Genomic DNA, 27,342 nt, shown 5'->3' on the forward strand with positions numbered 1-27,342 from the left:
TCACACTAATTAGAGAGAACTAGGTTTAAGTCTTAGCGGGGACACACATCTTCTGCCTGCGCACAGCTGCGTGTGCGTAGCCGTGTGTTCATCAAAGTGTTTTATGAAGGTCCTGTTTTTGTCTGACTGTGTGCAAAAATTTTTATTTTGGTCAACATTTTATTGACATGCTGGTGGACTACAATGCGCCTGCCCCCGTGCGTGTGTGTGCATGTGAATAGTGTGCAGTGAGGTGGCAAGGCACCGCAGGCGATGATAAGGAGGGGGCTTAAGCAGTGGGCTCTCTAGGCCTAATCACTGCACACATTTCAAAGGCGAGAATGCCAATTAAAACTGATAGGGCTCAATATGGGCTTTTGGGCTGCCACAGCGAAGAGCAACACATCCAACATGAAAATCAATCGACCCCCCGTCTCCTGGTCAGGAGAAGCAGTTTGCCAGCCAGTGATCCAAGAGGAGCCTCTGATAAATACATAGGCTCTACAAAGGGCTGTAGCAGGGGCAAGGGGAAAAAGACTCGTGGGGTCGTGGAGAGAAGACAGAGATCTGTGAGTCCCCAATCATGTGTGCGTGCCGGTGTATGTTGGGGATCAGACGGCCTGTGATCTCAACTCCAAAAAGTAGGTGGAAAAGTAAGTTAGGGGGACTTTGATATATATATGAGGGGGGATGAACTGCAGAGTGTCAGGATTCAATTTTCCAAAAAGCTTTCAAGCTACCCCATTTCATTTTATTTGCCATTAAGAATCCATACAGTATAACCATTTGACATAATGAGAGGACATATAGCCTATTCCACATCAGTCGAGTTGAAGGAATAGTCTGACATTTCTGCAAAAAAAATAATAGCTTTCCTGTCGACGGATGTGAAGATTGACACCATTCTCATGTTTATATCCCAACTATGGAGCTAGAGCCAGAAGTCGGCCAGCCTGGTCTACAAGTTGTAGGGAGATTTCAGAATGCAAAGTAGTTGCTTTATCGGTGGCGAGGAGGGCCGCTAACAAACCAACGACCCTTACTTCAAGGACACATCTTAACCGGAACAGTGCTCTCCCCCCATTCTGGTCCACAGGGAAACACACTGGAAATACAGCTGGCACTCTTTTGTTTCAACACAGTTTTAGAAAGCTGAGAGAAAGTCCTCAGTCTCTAGTTGGGTGTTCAGAGACTAGTTTGTTAGCTTGGCTTAGCACAAAGACTAGAAACAGGGGGAAGCAGCTAGCTAGGCTCAGTCAGACGATAACAAAATCCACTTACAGGCACCTCTAAAACTACCTAATATACACGTGTTTAATTCATTGGTTTTAATTCCAACCAAAACCTTTATGTGGTGGTTATGTGCCTGGCGTAGTCAGTTTCCATTGTTTCCCTGTGCTTTATGCTAAGCTAAGCTAACCGGCTGCTGGCTCTAGCCATTGTTAGGGTAGACGAGAGTGACCAAGAATAGGACAGTACTTGGGTAAATGTACTTTTTACCACTGGAAAATTTACCCAAGTACTGTCCTATTCTTGTTATTTATAAGAATTTTTTTACTTCTTATTCCATTACATCTATTCGACAGCTGGAGTACTTATTACTTACAAGATTTTACGTTAAAAATGAGCTGTTCAACATAAAACCATTTTGGCTTACAAGAAACAGTATCTAGTAACAGGCCTGTTGTCATGTTTCTGCCAAAAGAGTGATTTCTTCTCTAACCTTTTCAGAGGGTTTACTGAAATGACTGTGCGAGGCTAATAGAGGTAAACATTTGCCAATATCCCCCCCCCCCCACACTCACACACACACACACACACACACACACACACACACACACACACACACACACAGATTTGACGAAAGTCCAAAAAATGAATAAACACTTGTCTCTCCCATTTATCCTCTCACAACCCCTCAGATTTATTCAGTCATAGGGACCATTTCTCTGCAGACTACTTTTTATACTTCAAGCATATTTTGCTGATAATACTTCTGCAGTTTAAATGAAGAATTTCTACATGTATGTATTTTTACATTATGTACTAGTACTTTCAAGTAAAGGATCTGAGTACTTCTTCCAACCATCTCATTCAACCCTCAGCAAGGAAGCAAACAAATTTATTTCTCAAAATGATGAACCACCAATTACTTTAATGGACAGAAACACAGTGAAGCATGATCACACATCAGAAATACAATTATAGTGACATTTATCAGACACTCACAGAGGGGGAAAAAAATGACAATACACATCCCCAGCAATATGTAATCAATATATAAAGATATTTAAATGTAAAATGATATTCATAAAGTCAGTGGAATGATTGCAAAAGGATATAATGACAGTACGGCACAAATCCAAAAGCTCTGGCTTGCAACTCCAAAGAACAGATTTTTCACTTCAGTGGTGTGTGATTGTTTGCGCATGTGTCTCTTAACAGTCAGGGCAAACAATCACAAATACCTGCTGTGGTTCAACTCACTGAAATGAAACGCACAGGCTACACCGGAGCTGAATGTCAAATTGAGCAGTCCTTGCCACCATCCACAGTATAAGCGCTACAGGTCACACTCTGCCAAGGCAATTTAATGTGACGTCCAGTACCTTGTGATATGTGTGTGACTGTGTGCTTCTAAAGATGTGTGTGAAGGCTAATACGCTCTGACAAGCTGATAACATATTTTTTGTCATATCATTTGACATCATTAACTAATAAGGATTGATTGCCCTTTGTTCCCCGTCAAAGAGTGTTTGTACTATTGCTCTGCCGCCATGGTGTATGTGCGTGTGTGTTGTGTGCGTGTGTGTGCAAGAAAAAGACAGAAAGAGAGAGGGAAAAGCTTTTTTGACAATCTCAGGGCTTTCCTATCCACAGATCAGAATCTGGCTGGACCCAACCTTCTCCCATGATGCTTTGCAGGCGGAAATTTTGGAAATACTCCAGACGGTGGCTATGAGACAGACAAAGCATTTCATATAGCATGCACAAAACTCTCATATACACACATGAACGTTTTTGTACATTTATACTGTAAATCTCCTTTTCTGAGTCTAATTACCTAGGACTGGTGTTAGCTAACAGCTTACAAATCTGAAAAGTGCAAACTGCAAGCTGGCCTGTCAAAACTTTGTCATACAAACTTGTTCTTCAAATTCTAACCGATGACTATTACTCATCACAAGAAGTACAACTGAGCCTGTGAAAAATGTCCTCTGTGGCTCTGGAGGAAGTGTCTCTGAAGTAGAAAAATAGGTCATTTAAGAAAATAACCCTGATTATGTCATCAAAATAATCCTCATGATGTCGTTAGTGTCATCTTGGCTGGGGATTTAGGCTTTGAATTTGAAACAGAAACAGAAAAATGTGTTGCAAATTGGAGTGCAGAGTTTAAAATGCGGGGCATTTTACCAGTAAGGGGAAATCTATCAAAAGACCCAGTGGAGTTGCATTATGGGAAATGCAGGATCCAGTGTTTTTGGAGCTTGACCCATACTAAAGACTTAAAGTCAGAATATCTCCGTTGCTTTGATTTTTGTTACTCTTTTATAAATATGTCCTCCAACTTCATGAAAGTGCAAAACTACACTGCTGGAGTACGCCTTCAAAACAAAACGATGTTTTACTGTAAATAACTTATTATAATATATAAATAACATCTGTATATGACCTCTAACAACTGTACTCATGGGAGTCAGCATACTTACAAGTTGGGTCTTTGGCCTTCCACTAGCTCCTCCTTGGGGACGGGGTAGAGGGCTTCGTATGTACGCTTCTCTCCTGAGCCATGGATGGCGTAGGAGTTCATCTTGTTGATATTGGGAGGGAAGTACGACCAGGGAAGGAGAGCCTCGCCCATCCACCTGTCCCCTTTGATGGTGGCATTAAACACCATGGGCAGTTGTTGCTGGAGAAAGCATTTCAAGACAAAAATGAGAAATACTTAAACACCTAACACAAAGTACCACTGCGTCCTTCAGGTACTCCCTTGATGTCTGCCTACCAGGAATGCTTGGCCAACTCCTGACAGCAATAATATCAGGTGCTGTCCATGTCTGAAATGAAAACACAGTTTTGTTTGTAATAAGACTGTCTATAAACATGTGGTCACAGACATGGATGTTACAGCAACTTAGCTCTGTACTTACGGACAAAGCTCCACCTCTAGGTAATTTTCTGTAGTACTGTCAAGGAAGAAGGACTCCACAACTGAGGAGATGAAGAAAAAAAATTGAAGCAAGATAAAACCTTTAATCGTACATTATATAAACTGCTTCAAATGTGTCATTAACCTAATCCACACCTATCTCAGAGAAAACTAGTTTACAGTTTAACAATATTGGGTAAAAATTACAGATACATAAACTTTTAAATAAGATATGAAGACCAGCACACGCACTAACCTAGCAGCATGCTCATTATAATGGCTTGGATTATAATGGTTTCCAATCTAATAAGTAACATTAATGAGGCCAAATATGTGGAGCTCATTAACCGGAAATCGAACTTACTTAAGGTCAATTAGATAGGATTGTTATTACTCAACCTCATCACAGGGTTTAATTGCTGTGTCACCATAATAATGATAATGCAATTACTATTATGGCCTCATAAACAGAGCTAGTCCCTAGTCTCTCCAACCTCATTGGACTATATTCATAATTTTATCTCAGCTTTGAAATTGCATCATACAGACTGAATCCCATAACCAGGACTGGAATAACAACGTCATGATAAACAACTATTGGGGGGTGGGAACCATAAAAGCAACACCTGTACGACATAATGCAATCTATTACAACAGGCCATAAATGCAACCTTTGTGAGGTTATAAAGCTCAGGTTGAATCGACACCATGGAGTCTCGAGTGTGTCACTGTCATAATTACACACTTTTTAATTGGTTAATTATGATCAGTCAAAGGAACAGTTTGACATTTTCGGAGATACACTCACACTCAGAGTTAAGAGTTTGATGAGAAGATGGAAAAAGTGAAATGAACACTGCCCCAATTAGTCCTCAAATGATTAATAAATGAATGCATTTTTTAATTGAGGTCCATACAATACTTTTTAAAAAAAGGGTTTTAAAATTTTTACTTTTAGCTTAGTTATCCCATTTGCCAATGTGACTTTGTATCACATTCCATTAAAACACTTTTGCAATCACTTGAAAATAAATCCCTAAAAAGTCTTGCTAGATTGCTACATATACAGTATATGTGCATGTCTAGGAAAGCTGTTTAGTGCACCACCATAGCCTGAGCCCCTACTTCTTACCCACCTTCATAATCCCAGAGTCCAGGGAAGGGCTGACTGGGGGGGCTTGCAGGAGCTGCTGGGTCATTGAAGAAGGGACCAAACACTTCAATCTTCAGCCCCCCTTGGCCAGGAGAGAAAACAACCCTGATAGGGTCATGATTCACAGGATTGCTATCCCAGGTGTGCCGGATCAAAAACTCCATTTGCTTTCGAGGACTGAAAGAAAAATTAAATCAGAGTGATCATCTGCCATTTGATCATGGTGACACATCAAATCAATGAATTGGAAACTTACAGAGAATTACAGCATAGCAGAATGTGGATAAGTGTCATAAACTGCAGTCCACGGGCGACCCCCATGTTGTCAAAGCTCCAGAGACTCACTGGCTAAAATACTCTTAACTGGGCCCAGCTGAGCTTGTTCTGTCTTAACATACCCCCTGTGCGGCTCTTCAAGCAGCTTGTTATCAAACTGGGTTCCTGTCTGTTACTGAATAACTTATAAAGATAGTCCAATTGACTTCCTAATATGGAAAACTTGGAATATTACATATCAAAGAGAACTTACTTGGTGTCCAGATTGTGGTTTCAGATTGGACTTTAAATTATTTGAATTGTACCCTGAGGACGTTGTTTTACAACAGAAATGTTGTAACGTCAGCATAAGCAAAATCATATGACCAGTGGACTGAGAGCGATGCAGCACATTTTATACGAATACGTGTGTTACTTTCTGACAGACCAGACAAGTTCGTCGGGGTAAAAACATAATCTCTTGTAATATGCAATACTCAAACGGAAACTAAAATATTGAATTTCTTGAAATGACACATCCTTCAAATATAAATCCGACTGCACCTTCCCGAAACAGAACGGAACCTATTCACTTCCCTGTTGTAGTACAGACGGAACAACCTCTGCGGTGCACCTCTTCATTGCTATTGGCTGTTGTTTGTTTGCTTTAAACCGACGGCGGAACTGATATTCGAGTAAAAATACCCTAATAATACTTCTGTCTTTTCAACTACCACGTTAAACAATAATACATGTATGTAACCCGCACGCGTCACCTTCCTCTGAAGTGGTTTGTGTTGCAAGTTAGTTATTTATTGAACAGATGAAAAGGTTTCATTAGCTAGCTAACAGCTCCGATTGATTAGCTGCCCCGGCTAATGCTAGCGTCACCAGGCAACCACAGGTAACGCGAGATAACTTCGCTAACGTTAACGTTACGTGATTTTAAACAGCTTTGTAACGTTATTATTTTTGTTGCAATGAAACGTTGCATTGAAAACATCAGTTTACGTAACTACCGCTAGTGGACAGGTTGTACATACCAGTATTTTAACGTTAGCGTTAAGTTAGTGAGTGATGGTCCTTTTTACTTTCTCTGTTTGTGCTTCTGTCTAGACTGTGTCTTCATCATGGAATCAGAAGTTGAGTTTTTACGTGATCAAGGTAAGGACAAAGTAGGGAGGACACATTAGCAGGTTGTCAGAGCCATCACAGTTGTCCAGTCCGAAGCCCGTTCAGTGGGACTTAATCCCAAGGGTTCAAATGGTGGGCAATGCTAGGCTCTGAATTCATAATATGCCACTATGACTGTACGAGGCACCATATGACATTAATGAGACCGGAGCTACAATCATCACTACGTCCACTCAAACATACACTGTTTCGGATCCAGTGGTATAGAGTCATTACAATAGAACAATACAAAAATAGCCAGAGCCTTTATTCATCAAGTATCTCTGAATCAGTTAGAGTAATTATGCTGGGGCTATTATGAGACTGTCCTACAGTCTTAAATAAATACTTTAAATGAGATCATTTCGGGGTCCATGATAAGCTCCTTAAGTGCTAATGAAGGCTAATGGTATATTTCCTCTATAACGGAAAAAGGCTTAAAATGACCTATACATTAATTATACTTAATCTGCTTTTGTAAATGGATAGCACAGCACAATAAGTAAGGGCATGCTTTATCAGGACTGCTGTTATGTTCCGCTTACATTTAATTTTCAAGGTGCTCATACGGCCAGGACCCTTTGGCCACAAAATCAACAATTATGCGTCCATATGAAAGTCTTGATTTGATACTATTCAATGTATTCACGACAGCGACACATGCAAAGATCTAACTACTTTGGTCTGTCGTGACTTTGTGTCTCTTTTTTTCTTTCTCACATGAATCTTTTTCTTTTTATCCATCTATCATCTTTGCTGCCTTCTTACATTCGTTTCTGTCACTCATTCATGTTGCCTGTAATTCTATTTTGAATAACTGAACTGCAATTAACTAATAGCCTAAACTTTGACTGTGATAACTTGGCAGCCCTGGCAGTATACTTGCCAGCAGACACAGCCAACCATTGCTGGATCTATCCTTGAATTGCCAGATGCTCAAGTCCAGAGTCAACATGCACTTCTAAGATGTTTGCAATGCTCTTTTCCTGCTTCAGCTATAACAAACTGGTGCATTGTATGCTTTCGAACTAGGACCCCTTTTGTGAAAATTTGCATTTTAAAAATAGCCCAGTTTGGTGGAGAAACATGGCAACTCTGAATAGTGGAGCAGCATGAACATGTGTGCTTGACTGTGTGTGTGTGTGTGTGTGTGTGTGTGTGTGTGTGTGTGTGTGTGTGTGTGTGTTTTCAGTCCACAGGTTGAATTCTGCGCTCAACCAGTATCAGCATGGACACCACACTCAGTCCCCATCTCAGGTACAAAGACATCTATAAAAACCTCCTATTAACTCTCGATTTAGAGTAAGATTTAGCTCGTTATTTGGTATCTTCAGAAAACAACTTCTGTGTATATACTGTTCTCTGTAGCAAGTTCATCCGTATTGCATATATGTATATGCAATATATATATATATATATGCAGTTCGGCCCACAATGACAATCTCATCGTCAAGTTTGCCGACGACACTACAGTGGTCGGACTCATCTCTAAGGGTGATGAGGCAGCCTACAGAGAGGAGGTCCTGAAGTTGGCAGCCTGGTGTTCAGAGAATAACCTCGCTCTGAACACCAAGAAAACCAGAGAGATCATCGTTGACTTCAGGAAGCACAGCACCGACCCAGCCCCCCTTTACATCAATGGCGAGTGTGTGGAGAGGGTCCATACCTTCAGGTTCCTCTGTGTCCTCATCTCCACCGACATCTCCTGGACAGAGAACATCACGGCAGTCTCCAAGGAGGCTCAGCAGCGGCTACACTTCTGAGAGTCCTCAGGAAGTACAACCTAAACTCCAACCTGCTGCTGACCTCCTACCGCTCGGCCATCAAGAGCCTGCTGACATACTGTATCACAGTATGGTACGGCAGCTGCTCCGTTGCAGACAGGGAGAGGCTCCAGAGAGTTGGAAAGGCAGCACAGAAGATCATTGGATGCCCTCTCCCCTCCCTGATGGACATTTACACCTCCCGCTGCCTCAACAGAGCTAAAGCCATCACCAAAGACAGCTCCCACCCTGGCTTTGATCTGTTTGACCTGTTGCCCTCAGGGAGGCGCTACAGGTGCATTAGGACTAAAACAAATAGACTCAAAAACAGCTTCTTTCCAAAAGCAATAACCACTCTGAACTCTCACATGGACTGTTCTTAGTCCAACCACCCCAACCCCCGGACTCTCTTCAGTCACTATTAAAAACCTTACCTACTGTGCAATACCATATTATGTGCAATATTCCATACCATAATGGGCAATATACATATAATGTGCAATATTTATATATATTCAACACTGTATATAGCACCGTATTTATTTTGCAAATCTAAATACTCCTTAGGACTGTGAACCTTACCTCCCTTTTTTGTACTATTACTTTATGTCCTATGTTTATATTGTATATATTTTTTATTCTTTTCACTGTTTTTTGCACTGCTATGGGAGTTGGCTTTTTAATCTCATCGTACATGCGTACAGTGCCAATAAAGGCATTCTATTCTATTCTATTTCATTTTATTTATAAAAGAAACAGAGTATTTAACTACAACTGGACACTCCATAATGCCAACCCTCATCATCTGCATATCTTATGTTCATCAGGTTGAGGAGGCAAGACGGGCGGAGTCTCCTGCTCCCTGGATCTCTGATAGAAGGTTAGGTGCTATTAAAGTTTCTCTTGTATGAGTCAGTCATACGCATTCTTCTTTCATGTCTGAGTTATAGGGAAAACAAACTTGTGTTGATATGAGTACACTGGAGAGTAAAAGCTTTTCTGCACTAGTGACACCATTATTCATCTGTGTTACAGTATAATGGCTCCCCTGATAGCAGAGTATGATCGGCACATGGATGAGATGACAGAACAGCTGCAGAGATACCAGGTAAAAAACATTGAATATCTTGACTTAACCTATGGAAGTATTATAAAAAATACTGTAGGTATATTGTAAAATAATTGGATGTATAAAGCTTTAAGCTCTTAAAATATGCTAAATTGAGTAGTAGAAAGCCCAGAACTGAGTGATGAATTTTTCCTGATCTGAGTTTGTTTTGATGAGTAAGGTGGCTTCCTCTAAAGAATGCAGATCTTTTATCTCGTTCCTTTTTTTTTGTTGCCGTTGTTAAATTGGAATGCAGGTGCACTAAAATGTATCAGGATTAATAGCACTCAGTGTTGATCTACATGTCTCAACCAACAGGCACTGATGACAGATGTCAAAGTGAAACTGGAGAGGGTCGTCAAGGAGAATGAAAGGTAGAAATGAATCAACATCAGCCAAGATTTTCTGTCACGAGAGACAAAGAATATCTGATATTATTTGGTTTTCTAATTTGAATTATTATACAGTGACTTTGATTGTATTTGTATGTTCCAACAAAAATAAGGTACCAGTGAGTATTAGTAGAGCAGTAATGTTAGTTTGGTTGTTCATTAGTTATTTGTTGATAATCAAGGCATCTTGGTCATCTACATTACAGCCGAATAAAGTGTGCTGATTGAATTTTAATTTTTTTAAAGGACAGCCCGTTGAGATGCATCATCTTATAACCTATTGGCTTTCATTAAGATTCTGCTATTTTATTTAATATCAAAAAACTATATGCAATTTAAGTATTTTTATTACCATTTCAATATCAACCCTCACCTTTGCCAGGCTGCATGTAGAGCTGAGGGAGTCTGTTGAGAAGCAGCTTCACAGCCTGCCTGTGGCTTCAGGAGTGGAAGGCAGCGGTCTGGAGGAGGAAGCAATCACCAGAAACCTCCAAGAACAGGTCCAGCTGTCTGAACAGGTCTGCATATGTCCACATATGTCTAAACCTGTGAAGTCCCCATATACAATGATGTGTTTGTACTGTAGATGCGATTTTTACATACAGTGTCATGGTATAATATAATAAGGGGCGGCAGTCGCTGGTTCAAGTCCCACAGACCACAATACGGAGTGTGGACTGGTAGCTGGAGAAGTGCCAGTTTCACCTCCTGTGCACTGCCGAGGTGCCCTTGAGCAAGGCAACCTAACCCCAAGAAACTGCTCATGGGGCAACATGGCAGCCCATCACTCCACCATCTCTCTCCCTGTTTGCATGTCCACAAGTGCATGTGTGTGTGTGTGTGTGTGTGTGTGTGTGTGTGTGTGTGTGTGTGTGTGTGTGTGTGTGTGTGTGTGTAAAATAAAAAAGAGTGAAAAGAACAATTTCTCCAATAGGGGATTAATAAAGTATGTATCTTAATATAAATTAATAGTCTTTACTGTTTTCCTTGGAGTTAGATTAAAAAAAAGCAATGTTAGCTAAAAATATTTTTTAGAGAATTGTGTTACAGTATCTCAAGTGGAAAAGAGTCGGCAAAGGGACTCAATAATGTGCCTTATACAGTAGGACTGCAACTAACGATTAATGTCTTCATCAATCAATCAATCTGTCATTTTCTCGATTTAATCAATTGGTTGTCAGAAAATGGTGAAAAATGTTGTTTCCTGAAGCCCAAGGTGATGTCCTCTAATGTCTTATTTTGTCCACAACCCAGACATATTCAGTTTAGAACATTGGCATTGAACGCTTCGAGAGAATCTCTTCAAATTTGGCACTAACGTCCACTTAGACTCAAGTCAGAAGTCAAGGTCACTGTGACTTTTACTTTTAACTGAAGAACTGATGACCATATTTCACAATTGGTCGGACAATGAATTGGTGACACTTTGGTTTCAAAGGTCATTGTGACCTCAAAATAGGTTTTTAGCCCTTTAAGAATGATTCCAAATTTAACTGGAATCATAGCTTAGCTAATTGTCATCCTGTGAGTGAGTTTCCCCTACAGCTCATAGAGAACCGTCACATCTTAAAGTGCCAGGAGAAAACAAAAGCACTCCATATCGTCCCATCCCTAATCATCAGTATAGTGATAACTTCCATTTAGCCCCCCAAAAAAAAACACTTTATAGCCTTTTATTTATTATTATTATTATATTAAATAAGTCTGGACAGACATGGATGTAAACTGCAACTTGACTGGTTGGTGTAGGCATACAGACGCAGGGCCGTTATTCTAGATTCTTAGATTAATCAATTATAAAAACAGTTGGCGATTTATTTAATAGTTAAGAACTAATACATTAATAGACTGGTCGTTGCAGCTCTTTTATACAGCAGTATTTACCTTAAGTTTGCTGCCATTAGCTAGCATTAGCCACTGTAAGATCCTGGTCATACCAGACCAAGTGTGGCTGTAACAGTAAAACCCCTGAGTGAACTGAAATGAGCGAAGGTGCTTGTTATTGAATATGAAGATTATTTTCATTTGTAAAAGTAAGAATGTGTTATTTCTTCTTTCAAATGTTATTTAGTCTTGCTTTAAATTGGCTTAGTACAAACACTGGAAGCAGGGGGAAACAGAACCCATATATTGACTCATATTTACATGTTGTATCTTGTGTATTTTACATACATAGCAACAGAAAAAAAAAAAGACAATGTTTTATTCAGTAGCTGGCTCACGCGTTAAAGCTTTTAACTGACAACACAAACAACAGCTGGTCCCAGTGGCTCTACACAGCACTGACGTGGTAATAATGTTGCCAGCTTTGCACACTGTACAAACTCTGAACAAAACCCGGCTGAGTTTTGAATTTACTGGTGACTTACTAGCTAACAAGACGGCGTTTAAAATAAGACAATTTGGGAGCTTATGGTTGGTATTGTACTTCTCATGTAACTCCTAGTAAGTGAGCAACATTTCTTTAACATACAGCAGTGCCAGATGTGTATGAGCACCAGAGTGTGTATGTATATATTTTTGATGTGATTTTGTTTAGGAGCGTGTGCAGGCCATGGAGCTGTGGCAAACAGCAGCCCAGGAACTGGACCGTCTCCAGCAGGTCTACCAGAAGACCATTTCTGATGGACAGATCCATGATGCTCAGAGACAGCAGCTCAAGGTCCATTATACCCACATGAACATGCAGAGCTAGCACATTGTTAGTCCATTATTAGCACGTCAGCCTTTCACCACTAGATGGAGCCATTATGATAGAAATTAGGTTAATTAGAGTTTTTTGGCCTCAGTTAATGCTTGATATAAGCATGAGGTAATTACAAGCAGTTAACTTTTATTGAATGTCCCTTTTTTCCATCACAGGATCAGCTTGTTCAGTTCCAGCAGCACACACACAAACTTCAAGTGGCCAATCAGAAACTAGAATCGGTAAGTGATGGTTAATTAAAAGCGTGTTAAATTATTGCCTCCTAATTAGCCACGAGATCGAAATGGTGTGCACTTCTTGGGAATGAACCCTGCTCTAATAATTAATCTTGTAACTAAGTAAATCGGTTTCTAAATCACTCTGGTAGTTAGCCAGAATGGAGTGTCAGCTCGCTTGGTAATCCTCTAACTACCTTAGCCTTTTCTTTTTCCAGCACATACTGTTATATAGTAGTCTCTCTCTCTCTCTCTCTCTCTCTCTCTCTCTCTCTCTCTCTCTCTCTCTCTCTCTCTACCGTCACACAGAAATACACTCATCAAACTGTTTAGACTCTATTTAGACGGTAATCTGACTCAGGCTCTACCTTACAGCAGTACAGCATGTTGTGCATATATTTATTCACATACAAACCCATATGCACACATGATACATACACATGCGTGCCTGGTGCTTACTTTACACAATACAGTGTGTGAGGAGAGAGAAATACTATATCTCTTTGATGCATTTTTAATGAGAGGGCAAGCCTTGGGCTTTCCCCTCTCTGACTTCTCATGCAAACAGCCTGTTTCCGTCGCTGTATGTGAGAAGGTTTGACTTTCTAGCCATGAATGACTGATAGAGGCTCCTTAAGGATTGCTCTAATGTTTTGAGAGACAACATTAGGGCAAAGTTGGTTTTGGTATAAAGTTCAAGGTGTGTGTTTGGAGTCATGCCACATAATTGGCAGTCTTGTCTCTCTTGCCACACACAGACTAACCAGCAGTTCCTGAAGACGGTGACAGAGCAGAGCACGGAGATGGAGCAACTACACAGCCAGCTCAGGTAACTGTGACGTGTACAATACAGGTTGGACACATTTCCATGGGGGACAAAAGTGGAATTTACATTATATTTTCTTTGTGAAAAAAAGTGTTATGTTAAGCTTTAGAATCTACCGTTTACTTATACGTTATAGTAGTAAATGTGGAACCATTTTCTTTATTGTAAGGCGACTATTAATTCAAGTTTGCAGCCAGGTTTCTATTTTGTATAAAGGCTTGAACTGTTCTCTCTGTCCTCCTGGTGTAGGCAGGCCAAGGCTGAGCTGAGGACGGCCACAGCCAAAGTGGATGAGATGACCAAATTGTTGCAAAATGTCCAGGACCAGATGCAGAGACGGGTGAGAGAAGATGAAAAATATGTTGCAAGGACAACTGGTTGTCCCCCTAATGGGACTGAGGGAGTTGGTGGAGAACTTGATCAGGACTCTTAATTGAAGTATCTCTTAAACAATTGAAACAGGAGTTGATTCTTTCTTAATCAGTATAGCATTTGTTAGATTTTTTGGGCTTTTGGGCAAAATGCATCATCATCTGTCACTATTTTGGATATTTTATAAACAAAATGATGAATCCAATTAGTTAAGAAGAAAAAAACAATAGTTGTTTGTATGTATTTAGGAGGAAGATGTGGCAGAAGCTCAGGGCCGGGAGGATGCAGCAGACAGACGGCTCCAACAGCTTCAGGCAGCCTTGAGCCAGCTAGAGGCCAGGTGAAAACACCTTCAACTTATTCTGACCCTTTCAAGCATTTCAGTCAGTGAAATATATGCAGCTTTGTGGAACTGTCAGGCTGCTTTGCAATTAGGTCACTAGACATGATTTATACAACATTCTGTTTTTCCAAATGACTTAAAATATGTAGCAGTAGCCTAACAACATTAACCCATTTCAGAAAGAACAGAAGTTCAGCTTCTAGAAGCGATGGGATGTATGAAGCTTTTGGGAAGTCACAACATTTCTCATCAGAATTTTAGACAGCCAAGAAGCAGTTTCCTGTCTCTCCATCAGCTGCTGGTGTTCACTACTTTTTCTCAATTGCCAGATTAAAAGCTGCATCTCAGGAGGCAGAGGCAGTTCGCAGAGAGCAAACTGTGTGGGAGAGAAAAGTCGGGGAACTCCAGGCACGTTGCACCACCATAGAAGAGGAGAAGTACGAGGCCCTGGCCAAAGTCAGAGAGAGTGTTCAGGTGGCCGAGGAAGCTACACTGCAGAAGGACCAGGTGACTGCAGTCACTCTGTCTTTGTCTCTTCCCTTATTTCTCTATCCCTTCCTAGTTTTTCGTTTGGTTCTCTTTGTCCTTTTCAGTGGCAGAGCCACCCCCTCAATTTGTTGAGCTGCAGTATCTGAAGTGTCCACATCCCTTCATCCCTTTGTCCACTTAAATGTGTAGCTGTCTTTTTCCTGTCCCTTTAGGCCCTGTTAAGAGAGAAACAGAAGGCAGAAGAGCTGGAGAAGACAAAGGAGGCCATCAAACAGTTAATCCAGGATGCTGCAGTCCGCACCAGAAAAGAGGTAAGGAGTTACTGAATGGCTCAGCAACTCAGTGGACTGTTTCTGCAGACGTAGCTGTCTGGAATAAGCTTTAAAATCTACAAAATATCTTCTACTAAATTCCCTCCATGTAATTTGCTCCTTGTGTGACTAAAATCTGCTTTTAAGCAACCAAATGTATTACATGATTACTTAAGAGCACTGCATAATGTTAGATATTTGGTGTCAACTTTGTATACTTCAATTCTCAAAGAAATTAATATCTGTAAAAACTACAGAAACCAGAAGCGTTTTGATTTATAATTAGCCTTACATGCCAGCGCAGCCGCTAACTTTACTAAGCCAAAAGCAAAGCACTGCTCTTTCTCCCTGCCTAACCTCAGTCGGGGACATGGTGATTAATGCTCAATTAATGGGTCTTCATCAAGCCCTTCAACTGTTAAATCCTGTTAATGAAGCCTAGTATGACTGCAGCACTGGCTGTCATCTCAGTCTCTGGTTGCAACAAATGATGGAATTTTAGAGAGTAACTGTTGATGTGTTAGACTTTCTGTAAATTACAAACCTTCCTTCGCCTTTTTTTTAGCTTCCAGGTAATATTCTCATGGATGTTGGAGGTTGAGGTTAAACATTGAAGCCAAAGGCAGTTTTTTCACCTTAATCTTCTCTCTCTTTCATCTTCACTTAAAGCCATTCAGTGTTGAGATAAGCGTGTGTAATGAAGAATTAATCCCAAAGTTGCTTACAGTAGCAGTCAGACCTCAGACTTACCTGAGGACTTAAGCACCTCTCAGACAGTTATGCATGAGGGGTGTGTCCAGAGTTATCTCTATTCTTTGTTTCACTGTTTCCTCAAACTGGCAAAGTTATCATCATTAAGAATCTTACCCTTACCTTTTTATTTCACTGAAAATTTCACTCCATTATTGCTGTTTCCTTTATCAGTCTGCTTTTTAGAATTGCCCAATATCTTTGGTATTAAAAGCAAATGCTTTCCTGACACAATGGAAAACCTCATTCTTGAAAATAATAGTCCATACAATAAAAGCCTCAGTGGTGTGAAGTGGTGTGAATGTGTTGCCCAAAATCTTCAGTCCTGTAAAAATAAGCAGAGTCAAAGGAAAAGTCTAAATACAGTAACTTTCCTCACATGTGTTTCGACTTACCTCAGCAGCTTAAGTTCAAAAGTTAAGTTGCCAACTCAAGTACCTTCTTGTCTAATTAAACATACTGTCTATATGAAGCAAAATGGAAAGCAGCTGCACTAACCAGATCCCAGTAGTCATTGTCCATGTTGTAACTGTGTGACTTTATCTCTAACAGGTGGATAATGTGCGCAAGCAGTGCAATGTTCAAATCCACCGTATGGCAGAGGAGCTGTCTGCACTGCAGCTGGTAAGAACCTGGCCCATTAAGTACAAATTCCTTTCAACATTACACGAAACACAAAATCATTTTCAGTCTCTACCTGTCATTTGTCTTATTTTTATTCTGACTCTCCCTGTTCTCTCTATGCACCTTCCTCTAGGAGTGTGCAGATAAAGAGTCTCAGATTGAAAGGTCCCTGCGAGAGAGAAAAGCTGTGGAGGAAGAGCTGGAAAAGGTAGCTACGAAAGTATCAGTGAAACTAGAAGAAAGAAGCTGCTAAAGCTAGCTCCAGCATTCTCATAGTGTTTGATTACATGGTTTTATAATTGAGCAATAGTTGTTTTAATGCTGCCTATGGGGATTTAGGTGTATAAGGAGGGCAGAGCAGAACCAGAGTTCAAGAAGATTGATGCCCTTCACCAGAGGTGTCTAGATGCAGAGAGAATGAAGGACGACATGAGCTTGACTCTGCAGAGCACCCAGAAAAAACTGAAAAAGATGGAGATGGAGTAAGTGTTACTCAACATTGTAGGTTCACGCTTCACTATTCTGCTGTCATTAAAGATGGTTGTATAAAACAGTCTGTCTCACCTCTTCCTTTTTTGATCCATCCGTCCATTTGTAGCTACAGTGAGGAGCTGTCACGGTGCCAGGAGGAAGTGCGACGGCTGCAGGGCTCTCTGGCTTCAGCCCGGGACGACTGTGTCAGCGTCAGCGAGGAGCGGCTCCAGCTGCAACAGGAGAACCTGCAGCTGCACAGGGAGATGGATGAGCTGCGCAAGTCCACCATGTTGGTCCAAAAGAAGGCCAAACAACAGGTAACTTAATGATCGATAAAAAAGGGAGGAAATGAAAAGAATAGGTACACTTCAAACTTGTCTTTCCTGATAGTTCTTGTAAACAAGGGTGAAGATGGATTTTGGTAGTAAATGAAGAAAGGGGAAGGATGTGACTCTGCAGCGCAATAGAATGATGGACGAAGAAGGGGGAGACTAATTAAAACTAATGATGACAGTACCGGTCAGTATCCTGACAGTACAAAGTTTTATCTCTGTCTGTCCAGTAGTGTGTTAAGATATGTCAGTCTGGACCAACCTGGTCGACCAATAATGCAACTCAGTGACTTTTAGAACTTTTTTTAGACCATCTGTACGTGGCAGATACCCACATCTTTCAAAAGTCCACACCTTCAGTTTGTAACTCACCCTTTCTGGTATACATTTGCTGTCTCCAAGCCCAAGCTGAGATGACCCTGATGACACTGTGAGGTTTATTTTCTCAGAGTCTAGAAAGCCACAGACAACATTGTACAACAGTTTTTTTTTTCAGGCTCAGCAGTAGTACACACGATGAGCAAACTAATCTTCATGTGTAAAATCAGCGGAGTGCCTCTTTAAGAAGAGTGGGGGAAAAGATTAAAGCAGTAGGGAAAGAAAAAATGGATTTGTTCAGCCTGCTGATCTGAAGTGTTTGCCAAACAACCATTTGGACTAACAGTTGGAAATCTTTTACTGAAAGAAATATTTAGAAAGGTGATTGTATAGTTGGCAGAAGTTGAAGACAGAAAGACAGACATCACAATAAAGTCATAATACTGTCGAGTGATAACAGCTTTCATTGATATTAGTTCCCACAAGGACGGTCATGTAAATCATCTACTGAAATGAATTTTGGACAAGTAGGTTGACTTTATGCACCCAACCCATAGACGTCACCCATAGGTTTCCGAAGAGCCATTTTGAAGCTCAGTGTAGTTGGCTGTGTCGCCATCTTGGTAGTCCTGTCTCCACCAGTTTCCAGCTAATCCAAAAATGGGCAGCGATATGGAGCGTGGGTGGAGTTGAGGTGGGCTGAATGACGACTGGTTGCTGAAAACTGCCACCCATGACAGCTTGTTACTCAATGCATCCATGCCCTTCATTATGCGTTACTTTAAGCCTTATAAAATCTAATTTATATGGGTGAGTTGTGTAAACCCCCGTACAGTTGTGAATTGGGAATTTAGCTACAGAGACCAAAACCACTTTTTGTATCAGGCTGTAAACATGTTTATTTATGCTGTAAAGTTGGGCATTTTAATATGGGGGCCTTATGGAGATTGACTCACTTCTGTAGCCAGCCTCAAGCGGCTGTTTGAAAAACTGCAGTTTTTGCTAGTTCCGTGTTGGTTTATTTGCCAGCCAAAAAGGTTGCCACTTGACCCAACCCCTTACTCTGCCGCCTTCCCAGGTGTCACAGATGGAGCAGGAGTACAGCCTGAAGGAGCAGGGACTGGACGCACGGGTACGGGAGCTGGAGGAATGCAGCCGAAGCTCCAGTGCTGATCTGACGCGCCTCCTCACAGCACAACAGAAAAGTACCCAGCGCTGGAAAGAAGAGGCCAAGAACCTGATTCAGTCATTTGAGACTAAAATCACAGGCCTCAAGTAAGAACTGGTGATTGTAGACATATAATAGCATAACATAATATAACATTGAACTGTGCTTCGTGACTAAAATGTTGCCAGTTTAAATCCTTAAAGTGATGGGGAACAGAAATTAAAACGACATCTAACAGTATATGTCAGTGTGACTTTACTGGGTATTGTCATTGTGCAGATAAATGTGAAGCATTATGTGGTCATCAAAAAGAGCAAGCAGTTTCTGTAACTGACAGATGGTTAAAACAACACTGTTCTGATGCCCAATATGATACAGTTTAAAAAAAAAAAGATGAAATACATTAATTAATATTTAATGCAATACTTAAGTCCAATATGAACTGTGTTTTTATGAAATAAGAAAAGAAAATTCTTCTGATACTTCTGATACTGCCTAAGGGCTGTTTTTTTATTGTATCAGTTTTATCACAAACGCTGGATTAAAGACTAAGCAACAGCTAAGGTGCAGCACCGAAGATTTTGATAACGTTTGAGACAAACAAAAATTGACTTACCACTTGAAGTTGTTTTGCCCTCAGCGACAGCTGTACTACGCTAAGATCTGTTGGAAATATTGAACATGTTGAAACACCTGAAAATAAAGCTTTATAAATGTTTTTGTGTCTGTGAGAAGTGGCTGAGCTCTTCTTTAAAATGTACTTATTTTTTTGTAATGTCTATTTTAGGACAGAGCTGAATCGGCAGAAGCAGCGATCACACGAGCTAGAGCTGCAGCTTGAAACCGACCGTAGTACTGTTGCTGAGGTTTGTGTCACACACATGCCCCCACACACACACACACACACACACACACACACACACACACACAAACAAACAACCCTGCCGCTTAATTTCCAGTATAAGAGAGTTTAGTGTGAAAGGGAGATGACACAGTGAGTAATCCTTGGAAAATTCTGGCCTCATAAGAGGATATGTGGGATGTTTGTCCTGCACTGTAGGAGACTTCTTCCTGAGTGGAGGAGCTGCCCTTTGCTGTTCAGGCCTGATCAGTTGCTGTTAGCCTCTGCAAATGTCAGGCCTCCTTTGTAACACATGTGCTCAGACAAGCAGCTACAAAAAGACAAGAAGCAGGAGCCATTATACTAAAGCTCCAACATCAGAGTCAGAAGTTCCAAGCAGCATCAGGGTGCATGACAAAGAAAGTTGGGAGAAGTTTAACTTTATGCAGCACATCCTATTGACTTCAAGAAAATATTTGCAACCTTTTTAGCTTACATTTACTGCATAAATATGAAATAATAAGAATTTATTTGCGTACAGGGTGAAATAAAAATGACGAAAATGATCGAAGCTGGCCATGTCTTAGATTCAGAGAATGTATTAATAAATGCAGAGCCCACATCTACTAACAACAGTCAGAAAAGCATGTCTGTGGTCATGGAGAGTGATAATTGACAGTGACACACTTTAACACCATGTAAACTTAATTGTGTTTTTGTGTGTGTGTGTGTGTGTGTGTGTGTGTGTGTGTGTGTGTGTGTGTGTGTGCAGTATGAGAGGCAGCTAGCAGAATATCAAGAGAAGACGAGTCGTCTCCAGAGACGACTGACACAAGCTGAACAAAAGGCAGCAACTGCTACACAACAGGTACGGGTAATTACTGTATGTATGTGCAGAAATATGGTGACATGGTGTGACTAATCTGATTCAATACTGACATTATTTCTGTTGTGCTATTCTGTTTTTTTTTAACAGCTGAGTATGTTTGCGTCGCAGCGAAGGAAAACAGCCATGGTTGATCCAGAGACTGTATAACTGTCACTGTGCTATTGGAGAAATGATATGGCCATGTGTGTTTAGAACACATTGCCGTTTTTGTTAATATGATGTAAACATTTTGGACAAAGGCATAAGACCACATTGGTGTTGTCATTGCTCTGGTGATTCAAACATGTTCTAATTTTATACACTGAAGTTATACCAAAGATTTTTTGGAGAATTGTATTTATAAGGATGGGATGATGTTTTTTGTCTAGTATGTAAAATAAACTTTGTTATACAACACCTTTACAGTACACCCTAGTCTTTATTGTATGTGTAAGTATGGGGTTTAATGGGAATGAAATGCTTTGGGTCTTGAATGAGTTCTCCTTTGCATTTGTCAAACTGTATGGGTGAAACCATATATACTGTCAGTGGCTGAAACACAAACCCAGCAACGTGCCTTTGTTTGGCTGCGTTGCATGCCGGGAAAGGATTTTGTTGCTTGGAAACCGTAAACCTCAGGTCTGGGTCAGCAACCGGTGCATCGACGTTATAGTCCCATAAAGCAATATAAAGTTAGGTAACTTTGTTCAAAAACAAAAACATTTCTGGGCTGAATATTTGATACGGTAGGCATGTTTTAATACATCTTGAAGACGATGCTTATTTATACAACGAAGTTCATACATAATAAGTTAATGTTCACGTTGTTTAAAACGAACTTGGCTAACTTTAACAATAGCATTAAGTTAGCTAATGTCTACCCTTTGTGTAATATTGCGTACTGTAATGTAGCTCGGTGTATTTTTTATACAAGCTAATGTTCTGTCGTTACAAAAGGTTACCCAGGGTAGTTAACGTCATACAGTCTTTACTTTGCTAATTCACTCTGTAAATAAAATGACTTGTAGCTGACGTTACTACTTTACTAACGTTAGCAAAAAACAAACAAAACAACAACAACAAAACGTTACCACTAGCTAACTCCTGTCAGCCGTTCCTCCACTGCCCCAGAGCCTGTGAGGATGCATACCGTGGCCTCTGCATCTCCGAGGGCCTCTGCATCTCCGGGGCCTCTGCATCTCCGAGGGCCTCTCCGACGAGCCGCTCTGGCCAAAGCAGGGAAAATGAGTTCAGAGGTAGGCCTAGCTCATATTGGGCTATTTCAGTCTCACGTGTCATGCTGTATTAAGTCGACTCTTTGAATTAAATGTCAATATTTATTTATTTTTTGAAAGTACTTTATTTATTTTTCTGTGTGATTTCCGTGTGATTTGAATTTGAATAATTGTATATTTGTATATTTGTATTTGTATATGTATATATTTTTATGCACCAACTGCCCCAGGTCACATTCCTCGTAGGCATAAAAACCTACTTGGCAATAAACAAATTCAGATTCTGATTCTGATTCTGATTCTGATAACGTTAGTCAAATTTAAATTCAACTTGCCATACTGTCCCAGACCGGCTGCACAAGCTCCCTGAGCTACAGAGCTCCACCACCCTACCAAGGCCTCCAGTCCATGTCCAGGACCCACAGGTGAGACATGGCAAATTACATCATACTGGGACAATATGAAATACCATCTACTGTACACCCAATTTAGGATTTCCCATAATAAACTATAAAATATTATTTTCTAGGTAGTATTCTAAGTAGTTACAGTATGTGGATATGGGTCTTTTGTTATTGTCTTTTTTTGTTACCATGTAAAGTGCCTTTAAAGTGCTATGTAAAATACATGTATTAGTATTATTAGTAGTAGATGTCAATGTCTTCCCCTAATCTAGGCTGTGCTGAAGAGACGTGTAAAACGGAAAGAACCCAGTCTCCAACAATTACAAGCCCGTGAGCGAATGATTTTTCCAGGCTGGTACACGCCATCACCTCCATCTCAACAAGCCGAGCAGCCAAACAGGCGGCGTAAACAATGGCCTGTCCAGCTACCTCCTTTGAAATCCACAACCACGGTCAGTGGCAGACATGTTTAAGAAGAGGATAAACATTGCCTAAAAGATGTCCACAGTGCATGATGGACATGTTCCTCAAAAGTATCTACGATGAAATGATTTCATAAATCTAAAACCCAAGACTACCAGTAAAACTAAGGCAATTGTATCAAGCTTCCAGTCTACCTCCTCACCTCCCAGTCTAAATAACTGGCAAAAAAATTTAGTGTAATGTCAGCATGGTCTTTGGAAAATCTGGCTCTTCTCTTCAAAGGGTTGACAAATTCTTGTTAAATCCACAGTTCATTGTTTATTGCCTTTAAATGAGCTACTTGCAGCAGGTAACTAATTTTTGCTTGTGTCTTTCCACCACTTTTCATTTGTCCCAGAATATGGTGTCAACCCCTGGTCTCCCCAGACGGCCCTTTTCCATTAAGAGTTGTGGACACTTGGAGCCTCCTTGCGAAGTTCAAATTTATGAGTACAGTAAGGATGACTATTTGATGATGAGCCCTGAAGGTGTGTTAGCAGTGTGTGACGGCGAGTCTGACTTTGTGACCCTCGAGCGCTGGGAAGAGGAGTATAACTACCACTGCAAGCTGATTCGCATACCATTCTTTACCCGCTTCAAAATGTGGAAACCTTTCTACTTCTGGCGCACCGGTGTTCGTGCCAGGAAAACTAATTTGGCCAGGCAGTCTCTCCAAAAACATTTGTTTATTGTCAGTCAGGTATGTGACTGCGTGCATAAATTGGGTTTGTAATAAACTTAAATATGGGATACCATAGATGTAAATATGTATTAATTTAAAGCTTTAAATTAATGTGAGTAGTGTGTATATTATATTGTTATTAACATTTGTATCTGTCATACAGTCGCTAAGCCCTGCACTGATAGACATCAGGAAAATGTGTTACCAAATCAGTGACACAGGCTTGTGTCACATGGAGAAAGACCACACCTACACACTACAGGAGTTCCAGAACATCCAGTTCAAACAACTGCAAGAGGTACAATTGTACCTTTACAGAAAAATTGGTCCAGATGTTTGAAGTGTGTATACATACATTGTGTATATCTTTGTGTGCCTCCTCACACTCATTGCCCTCATTTGTTCATTACTGTCAGGTACTGACTGACTTGGAGAGGTTTCAGGATCTGGTAAAGGAGGTGACAGTTTGTGCCTGTCGCAACTACTTGTCAGAAATAGAATCTGATAACCCAGGTGCATACACACTGACCATATGGGGACACTGGAACGGATGTACATAGACCGCAATGTTAAAAAGCTGATAGTCCTCTCTGTTTGTCACAGATGATAAAAAGACGGTTCTTGCGCAGATCAACAAGACTTTTCACTCCAGCCGACTCATCTGGTGGGTCATTTTCTCGCATTTGTTTCCCTTTAAATCTGTTTGCTTTCTGTCTCCATCTGTGAACCAGACATACCTGCGTTGTTTTAAATCACAGAAGACAATTTACATGTCACAGTTGAAAAACTCAGATGTGAATAATGAAATGAATGAAGGCTGACTTCCAATGTCATGGCTTGTTGTGATACTTGAATAGAAAAGAGCCATTGTTAATGTTATTAGTAACACCTGTTCTCCTGCAGTACTATCACAAGTCAGAATGCCTGCTGTGAAAAAGACCTTTGACATAATTTATCAGGCACATCTAACACATTAACCCAGTCCGACCCCTCTTTCTCTCACTGCCCAGCTTCATCCGTCTTGTTGACTATTTGGTCGTCAACACCTTGCACACCTTGGTGGTGAACGCAGTGTCCAAACTACTGGCTGTGTTCCAGGAGCAGGTACGTCAAACGGCCAGCCATGCCACCATTCAGAGCTGGAGCCAGCACTGTGAGGCTACCGCTGATTGTGCTGAAAAAGAGACGGATAAGAAGGTAGGGCACTGTTTCAGTATTATTAACAGTGAAACCACAGTAATTACTATATCCACACAATGTGAGTTTTCAAAGAGACACAGACCAGTGTTCAGTTTTGGTTGGGGTGTGTGTCTTTTTTAGTCTGTCAAGTCAGAAACTTCCCATGTCCAACCGATGTTCATCTCTGAGCTGATGCTGGACACAAATGCATTGACCTACAGACCCTCTGAGGAGGATTTTCAGGTTAGTTTTCCAATGAACTGTTTTATTTTGATTAAACATTTAATACCCTCTTACAGTATACTCCTTGTTGATTCTTGCAGGGGACTGTTGCAGAGATCATTCTGCAGTTTGAGAAAACTGTGATGTCAGTTGACACGCTTACAGCAGATCCTGATTTTGATTCAGTGACGGAGCCCACAGTGTACGAGGTAGTAAATAAATCACCGCCTCCGCCTGACAGCCCTGATGTGCCCAGATATTTAGTTGTTGTAAATGTTAATGAAGATATGTCAAAAATATGAAGGTACAGTACTGTGATATTACTTGGTAGTTGGTCTGTGATATAGTCTATGTATGTGTCTTTATGTGTGTCTGTTAACTTCTAGAAATTGGAAAATAAATATGAGGATGGCCCTTGTTTGGAATCCATCATAGAAAATGATGGCCACCTTCAAAGTCTCATCCAAAATATCAAGGTCAGTTTTTATGTTTCATAGGATTCTGTCTCTGGAGGTTGTATTTTGTCTGTACAGTACTGTGTGTCTATGGGCCTGACTTGTTTTCCCCCTTAGGAATCACTCCAGTTCGCCTTTGACGCAGCAAAAGTGTACTCTCACACATTCGAGCGTTTTCGACTGTTCTACAGGGAGAATGAGAGCCTGGATCTGGATACAGTGTGGCAACAGGATCAAGGTGATGTACTATGCATCAGCGTAGACATTATTTTTGTAACTCCCACTTGTAACACAAAGAGTGGTTCTGTTGAGAATAGTGCTCATGTAAGTCTTTGTCCTTTTCTATTAAGATTATGTATTAGAAAATTAAAAAACACTTTGACAAGTGCTGACCTGGTTTGATTAAACCAGGTCTGTGCTTTGGGTGGGTGAATCATATACAGGATATTATCTATTATATTATATTCTGTTTTTGAAGTAATGACACCTCTCAGCTGCCTTGAAGGTACCTATGTTTTCTTAAAAACAAAAAAAAGCTGTTTACATCAGTGTTTCTCACCAAAATGTATTGGGTGTATCCTTGATATTTAACAAATGTGTTGAAGGCATTTCCTTCCTCATAATGCATTTACAAACCTGATGTTTTCAATATTTTAAATCCTGCATTGTTTACACCAATTGTTTGCTAGTGCCCAGTATTCTTCTTCACTGCCTTTGTTGGCACATTGCTACATTTCTTGGTGTGTTACTGCCACCAATTGGCAATCAGCAGAATAGCATAAAACCGGCAGCAGTAGGTTACACTGTGCACACATATGCATGCGTGTGTGTCATAACAAAACTTGGACCCCGTTCATGAAAACATTGTTCCATATGCTGCAATGAGTGTTTAATGGCTGATGGGTTTTGGATGGAGGCAAAAAAAGAAAATGCAAAAAGATAATCTTTTATATAATTTCTTGTCACACTGACTGATTTCTTCAGGAAATGAACACAACAGTATGCATTTGCTATGAGATGTAAATGTGTACACATTTATATGGCTATGTTGGCACTTCCGTGTTTACATATGTCTGTTTTTGTTATCTGTAAATACTTAGATGCTTAGATACTTAGATGGTTCTTTTATGCTGATGGATGTTGACCGCTTCGTCTCCCAGGTTTGTCCTGTTTTGGAAAAGCACTGGAGTTATACCACAGTGAGCATAAAGAGGCCTTAGCCATCCGAGAGAAAAGACATCTTGGCTTACTGCTTGTGGACAAAACACAGCTTAAAGAGAAACTTGTGTCTTCCCCGCTCCGCTGTTTGGAGGTGAGGACTATTTATTTTCAATGCAATTTGACCATGACGTGCATTGGGGCCAATATGTGTTAATTAAAACTCACTGAAAGGCACATCTAAGAAAGGTGCAGAGCCTCAATGAGTGATATATTTGTGAGAAAGACTTTATTAGACAGCCAAATATTGACACTACAGAATGATAAAGGCGTGTATTGCTCTGCCTCTGAATCTCTGCTCCAGGTCATCAATGAGAGGCTTACTCAGATGGCTAAGAGGAAGCTAGATGCTGTCATTGCAGAGGCTTGTGAAGCCCAGTTTAAACTAGAGTTCAGGCCCTCCACTACATCTGAGTTAGCCGACTCCCTCACATTCCTGGATGAGATACAGGAGAGGGTAAGATGTACATTTCATGTGGATAGCAGTTTCTTCCTATCTGACCCTATTCTACTGCACTCAATTCTCCCTCTTTCTTTCCTCCCTCTCACCAGATAATGGTGCTCGAAGAGGAGCAGGAGACAGTGTGTCAGATGTACAACCTGATTAACATGTACTCAGTTCCCACGCCACCTGAGGATCTGGTTGTTTTTGCCACCTTGCAACCCACCATTAACTCGTTGCACAGTATCATCGATGAAGCTGAGGTTGAGAAGTCCCCCAGCATGAAGAAGTTCTGCAGCTCCCTGCACAAAGACATAAAGGCGCTGAACCATGAGGTCATGAAAACCCAGCTTAAGTCACAGGTACATAGAGAAATTGTATTCATTTTTGTATTAAGTAGTGCAGGTTAATTAAAATAAAAAGTGTCGTAGA

The 27,342-nt window shown here is 40.6% G+C and overlaps 3 protein-coding genes across 6 annotated transcripts in view; 2 read left to right on the top strand and 1 right to left on the bottom strand.

Annotated features, from left to right (window-relative positions):
• Positions 1-2,114: 2,114 nt before the first annotated feature.
• cunh4orf33 (chromosome unknown C4orf33 homolog) lies at positions 2,115-6,180 on the bottom strand. 2 transcript variants are annotated; one of them, XM_051384389.1, is made up of 6 exons: positions 5,812-6,180; positions 5,266-5,459; positions 4,131-4,191; positions 3,986-4,037; positions 3,690-3,889; positions 2,115-2,935 (listed from the first exon to the last, which is right to left on the bottom strand). In XM_051384389.1, exons 2-6 carry the CDS (start codon positions 5,444-5,446, stop codon positions 2,839-2,841), a joined length of 591 nt encoding a protein of 196 aa, XP_051240349.1. In that variant the 5' UTR covers positions 5,447-5,459; positions 5,812-6,180; the 3' UTR covers positions 2,115-2,838. The 2 variants fall into 2 exon arrangements, with proteins under 2 accessions (XP_051240349.1, XP_051240348.1); XM_051384388.1 differs by lacking the exon at positions 5,812-6,180 and adding an exon at positions 5,539-5,802.
• Positions 6,151-21,028, top strand: sclt1 (sodium channel and clathrin linker 1). Of its 3 annotated transcripts, none has more exons than XM_051384386.1 (22): positions 6,151-6,232; positions 6,654-6,701; positions 7,903-7,967; positions 9,301-9,353; positions 9,509-9,581; positions 9,900-9,955; positions 10,356-10,491; positions 12,513-12,635; positions 12,836-12,901; positions 13,654-13,724; positions 13,971-14,061; positions 14,342-14,433; positions 14,766-14,943; positions 15,138-15,236; positions 16,539-16,610; positions 16,744-16,818; positions 16,950-17,092; positions 17,209-17,401; positions 18,813-19,009; positions 19,690-19,768; positions 20,516-20,611; positions 20,720-21,028. In XM_051384386.1, exons 2-22 carry the CDS (start codon positions 6,668-6,670, stop codon positions 20,777-20,779), a joined length of 2,052 nt encoding a protein of 683 aa, XP_051240346.1. In that variant the 5' UTR covers positions 6,151-6,232; positions 6,654-6,667; the 3' UTR covers positions 20,780-21,028. The 3 variants fall into 3 exon arrangements, with proteins under 3 accessions (XP_051240346.1, XP_051240347.1, XP_051240345.1); XM_051384387.1 differs by having other exon boundaries at positions 6,168-6,291; XM_051384385.1 differs by having other exon boundaries at positions 6,207-6,441.
• A 39-nt stretch (positions 21,029-21,067) lies between these two features.
• The window catches only part of LOC127355032 (dynein axonemal heavy chain 6-like), a 53,685-nt gene continuing 47,410 nt past the window's right edge, over positions 21,068-27,342 (top strand). The window contains exons 1-16 of the mRNA XM_051385474.1: positions 21,068-21,097; positions 21,723-21,867; positions 22,195-22,271; positions 22,523-22,702; positions 23,071-23,412; positions 23,558-23,692; positions 23,811-23,907; positions 23,998-24,058; positions 24,405-24,591; positions 24,715-24,816; positions 24,897-25,004; positions 25,182-25,271; positions 25,368-25,488; positions 26,411-26,562; positions 26,773-26,925; positions 27,021-27,272. Of these exons, the coding sequence (XP_051241434.1) occupies positions 21,068-21,097; positions 21,723-21,867; positions 22,195-22,271; positions 22,523-22,702; positions 23,071-23,412; positions 23,558-23,692; positions 23,811-23,907; positions 23,998-24,058; positions 24,405-24,591; positions 24,715-24,816; positions 24,897-25,004; positions 25,182-25,271; positions 25,368-25,488; positions 26,411-26,562; positions 26,773-26,925; positions 27,021-27,272 (2,232 nt within the window). The remainder of the gene's footprint in view (positions 21,098-21,722; positions 21,868-22,194; positions 22,272-22,522; positions 22,703-23,070; positions 23,413-23,557; positions 23,693-23,810; positions 23,908-23,997; positions 24,059-24,404; positions 24,592-24,714; positions 24,817-24,896; positions 25,005-25,181; positions 25,272-25,367; positions 25,489-26,410; positions 26,563-26,772; positions 26,926-27,020; positions 27,273-27,342) is intronic.

The sequence above is a fragment of the Dicentrarchus labrax genome, unplaced genomic scaffold, assembly GCF_905237075.1.
Source record: "Dicentrarchus labrax unplaced genomic scaffold, dlabrax2021, whole genome shotgun sequence".
Classification (NCBI taxonomy): Eukaryota; Metazoa; Chordata; class Actinopteri; family Moronidae; genus Dicentrarchus; species Dicentrarchus labrax.

Excerpts from the sequence above, each read along its gene's own strand:
- cunh4orf33 (XM_051384388.1), bottom strand. The coding sequence starts at position 5,603 with ATGGGGGTCGCCCGTGGACTGCAGTTTATGACACTTATCCACATTCTG. Across the intron at positions 4,192-5,265 it reads TGGACTCTGGGATTATGAAG|TTGTGGAGTCCTTCTTCCTT; the intron begins GTGGGTAAGAAG and ends TCATCTCCTCAG. Across the intron at positions 3,890-3,985 it reads GAGTTGGCCAAGCATTCCTG|CAACAACTGCCCATGGTGTT; the intron begins GTAGGCAGACAT and ends TGCTTTCTCCAG.
- sclt1 (XM_051384386.1), top strand. The coding sequence starts at position 6,668 with ATGGAATCAGAAGTTGAGTTTTTACGTGATCAAG. Across the intron at positions 9,582-9,899 it reads AACAGCTGCAGAGATACCAG|GCACTGATGACAGATGTCAA; the intron begins GTAAAAAACATT and ends CTCAACCAACAG. Across the intron at positions 12,636-12,835 it reads CTCAGAGACAGCAGCTCAAG|GATCAGCTTGTTCAGTTCCA; the intron begins GTCCATTATACC and ends TTTCCATCACAG.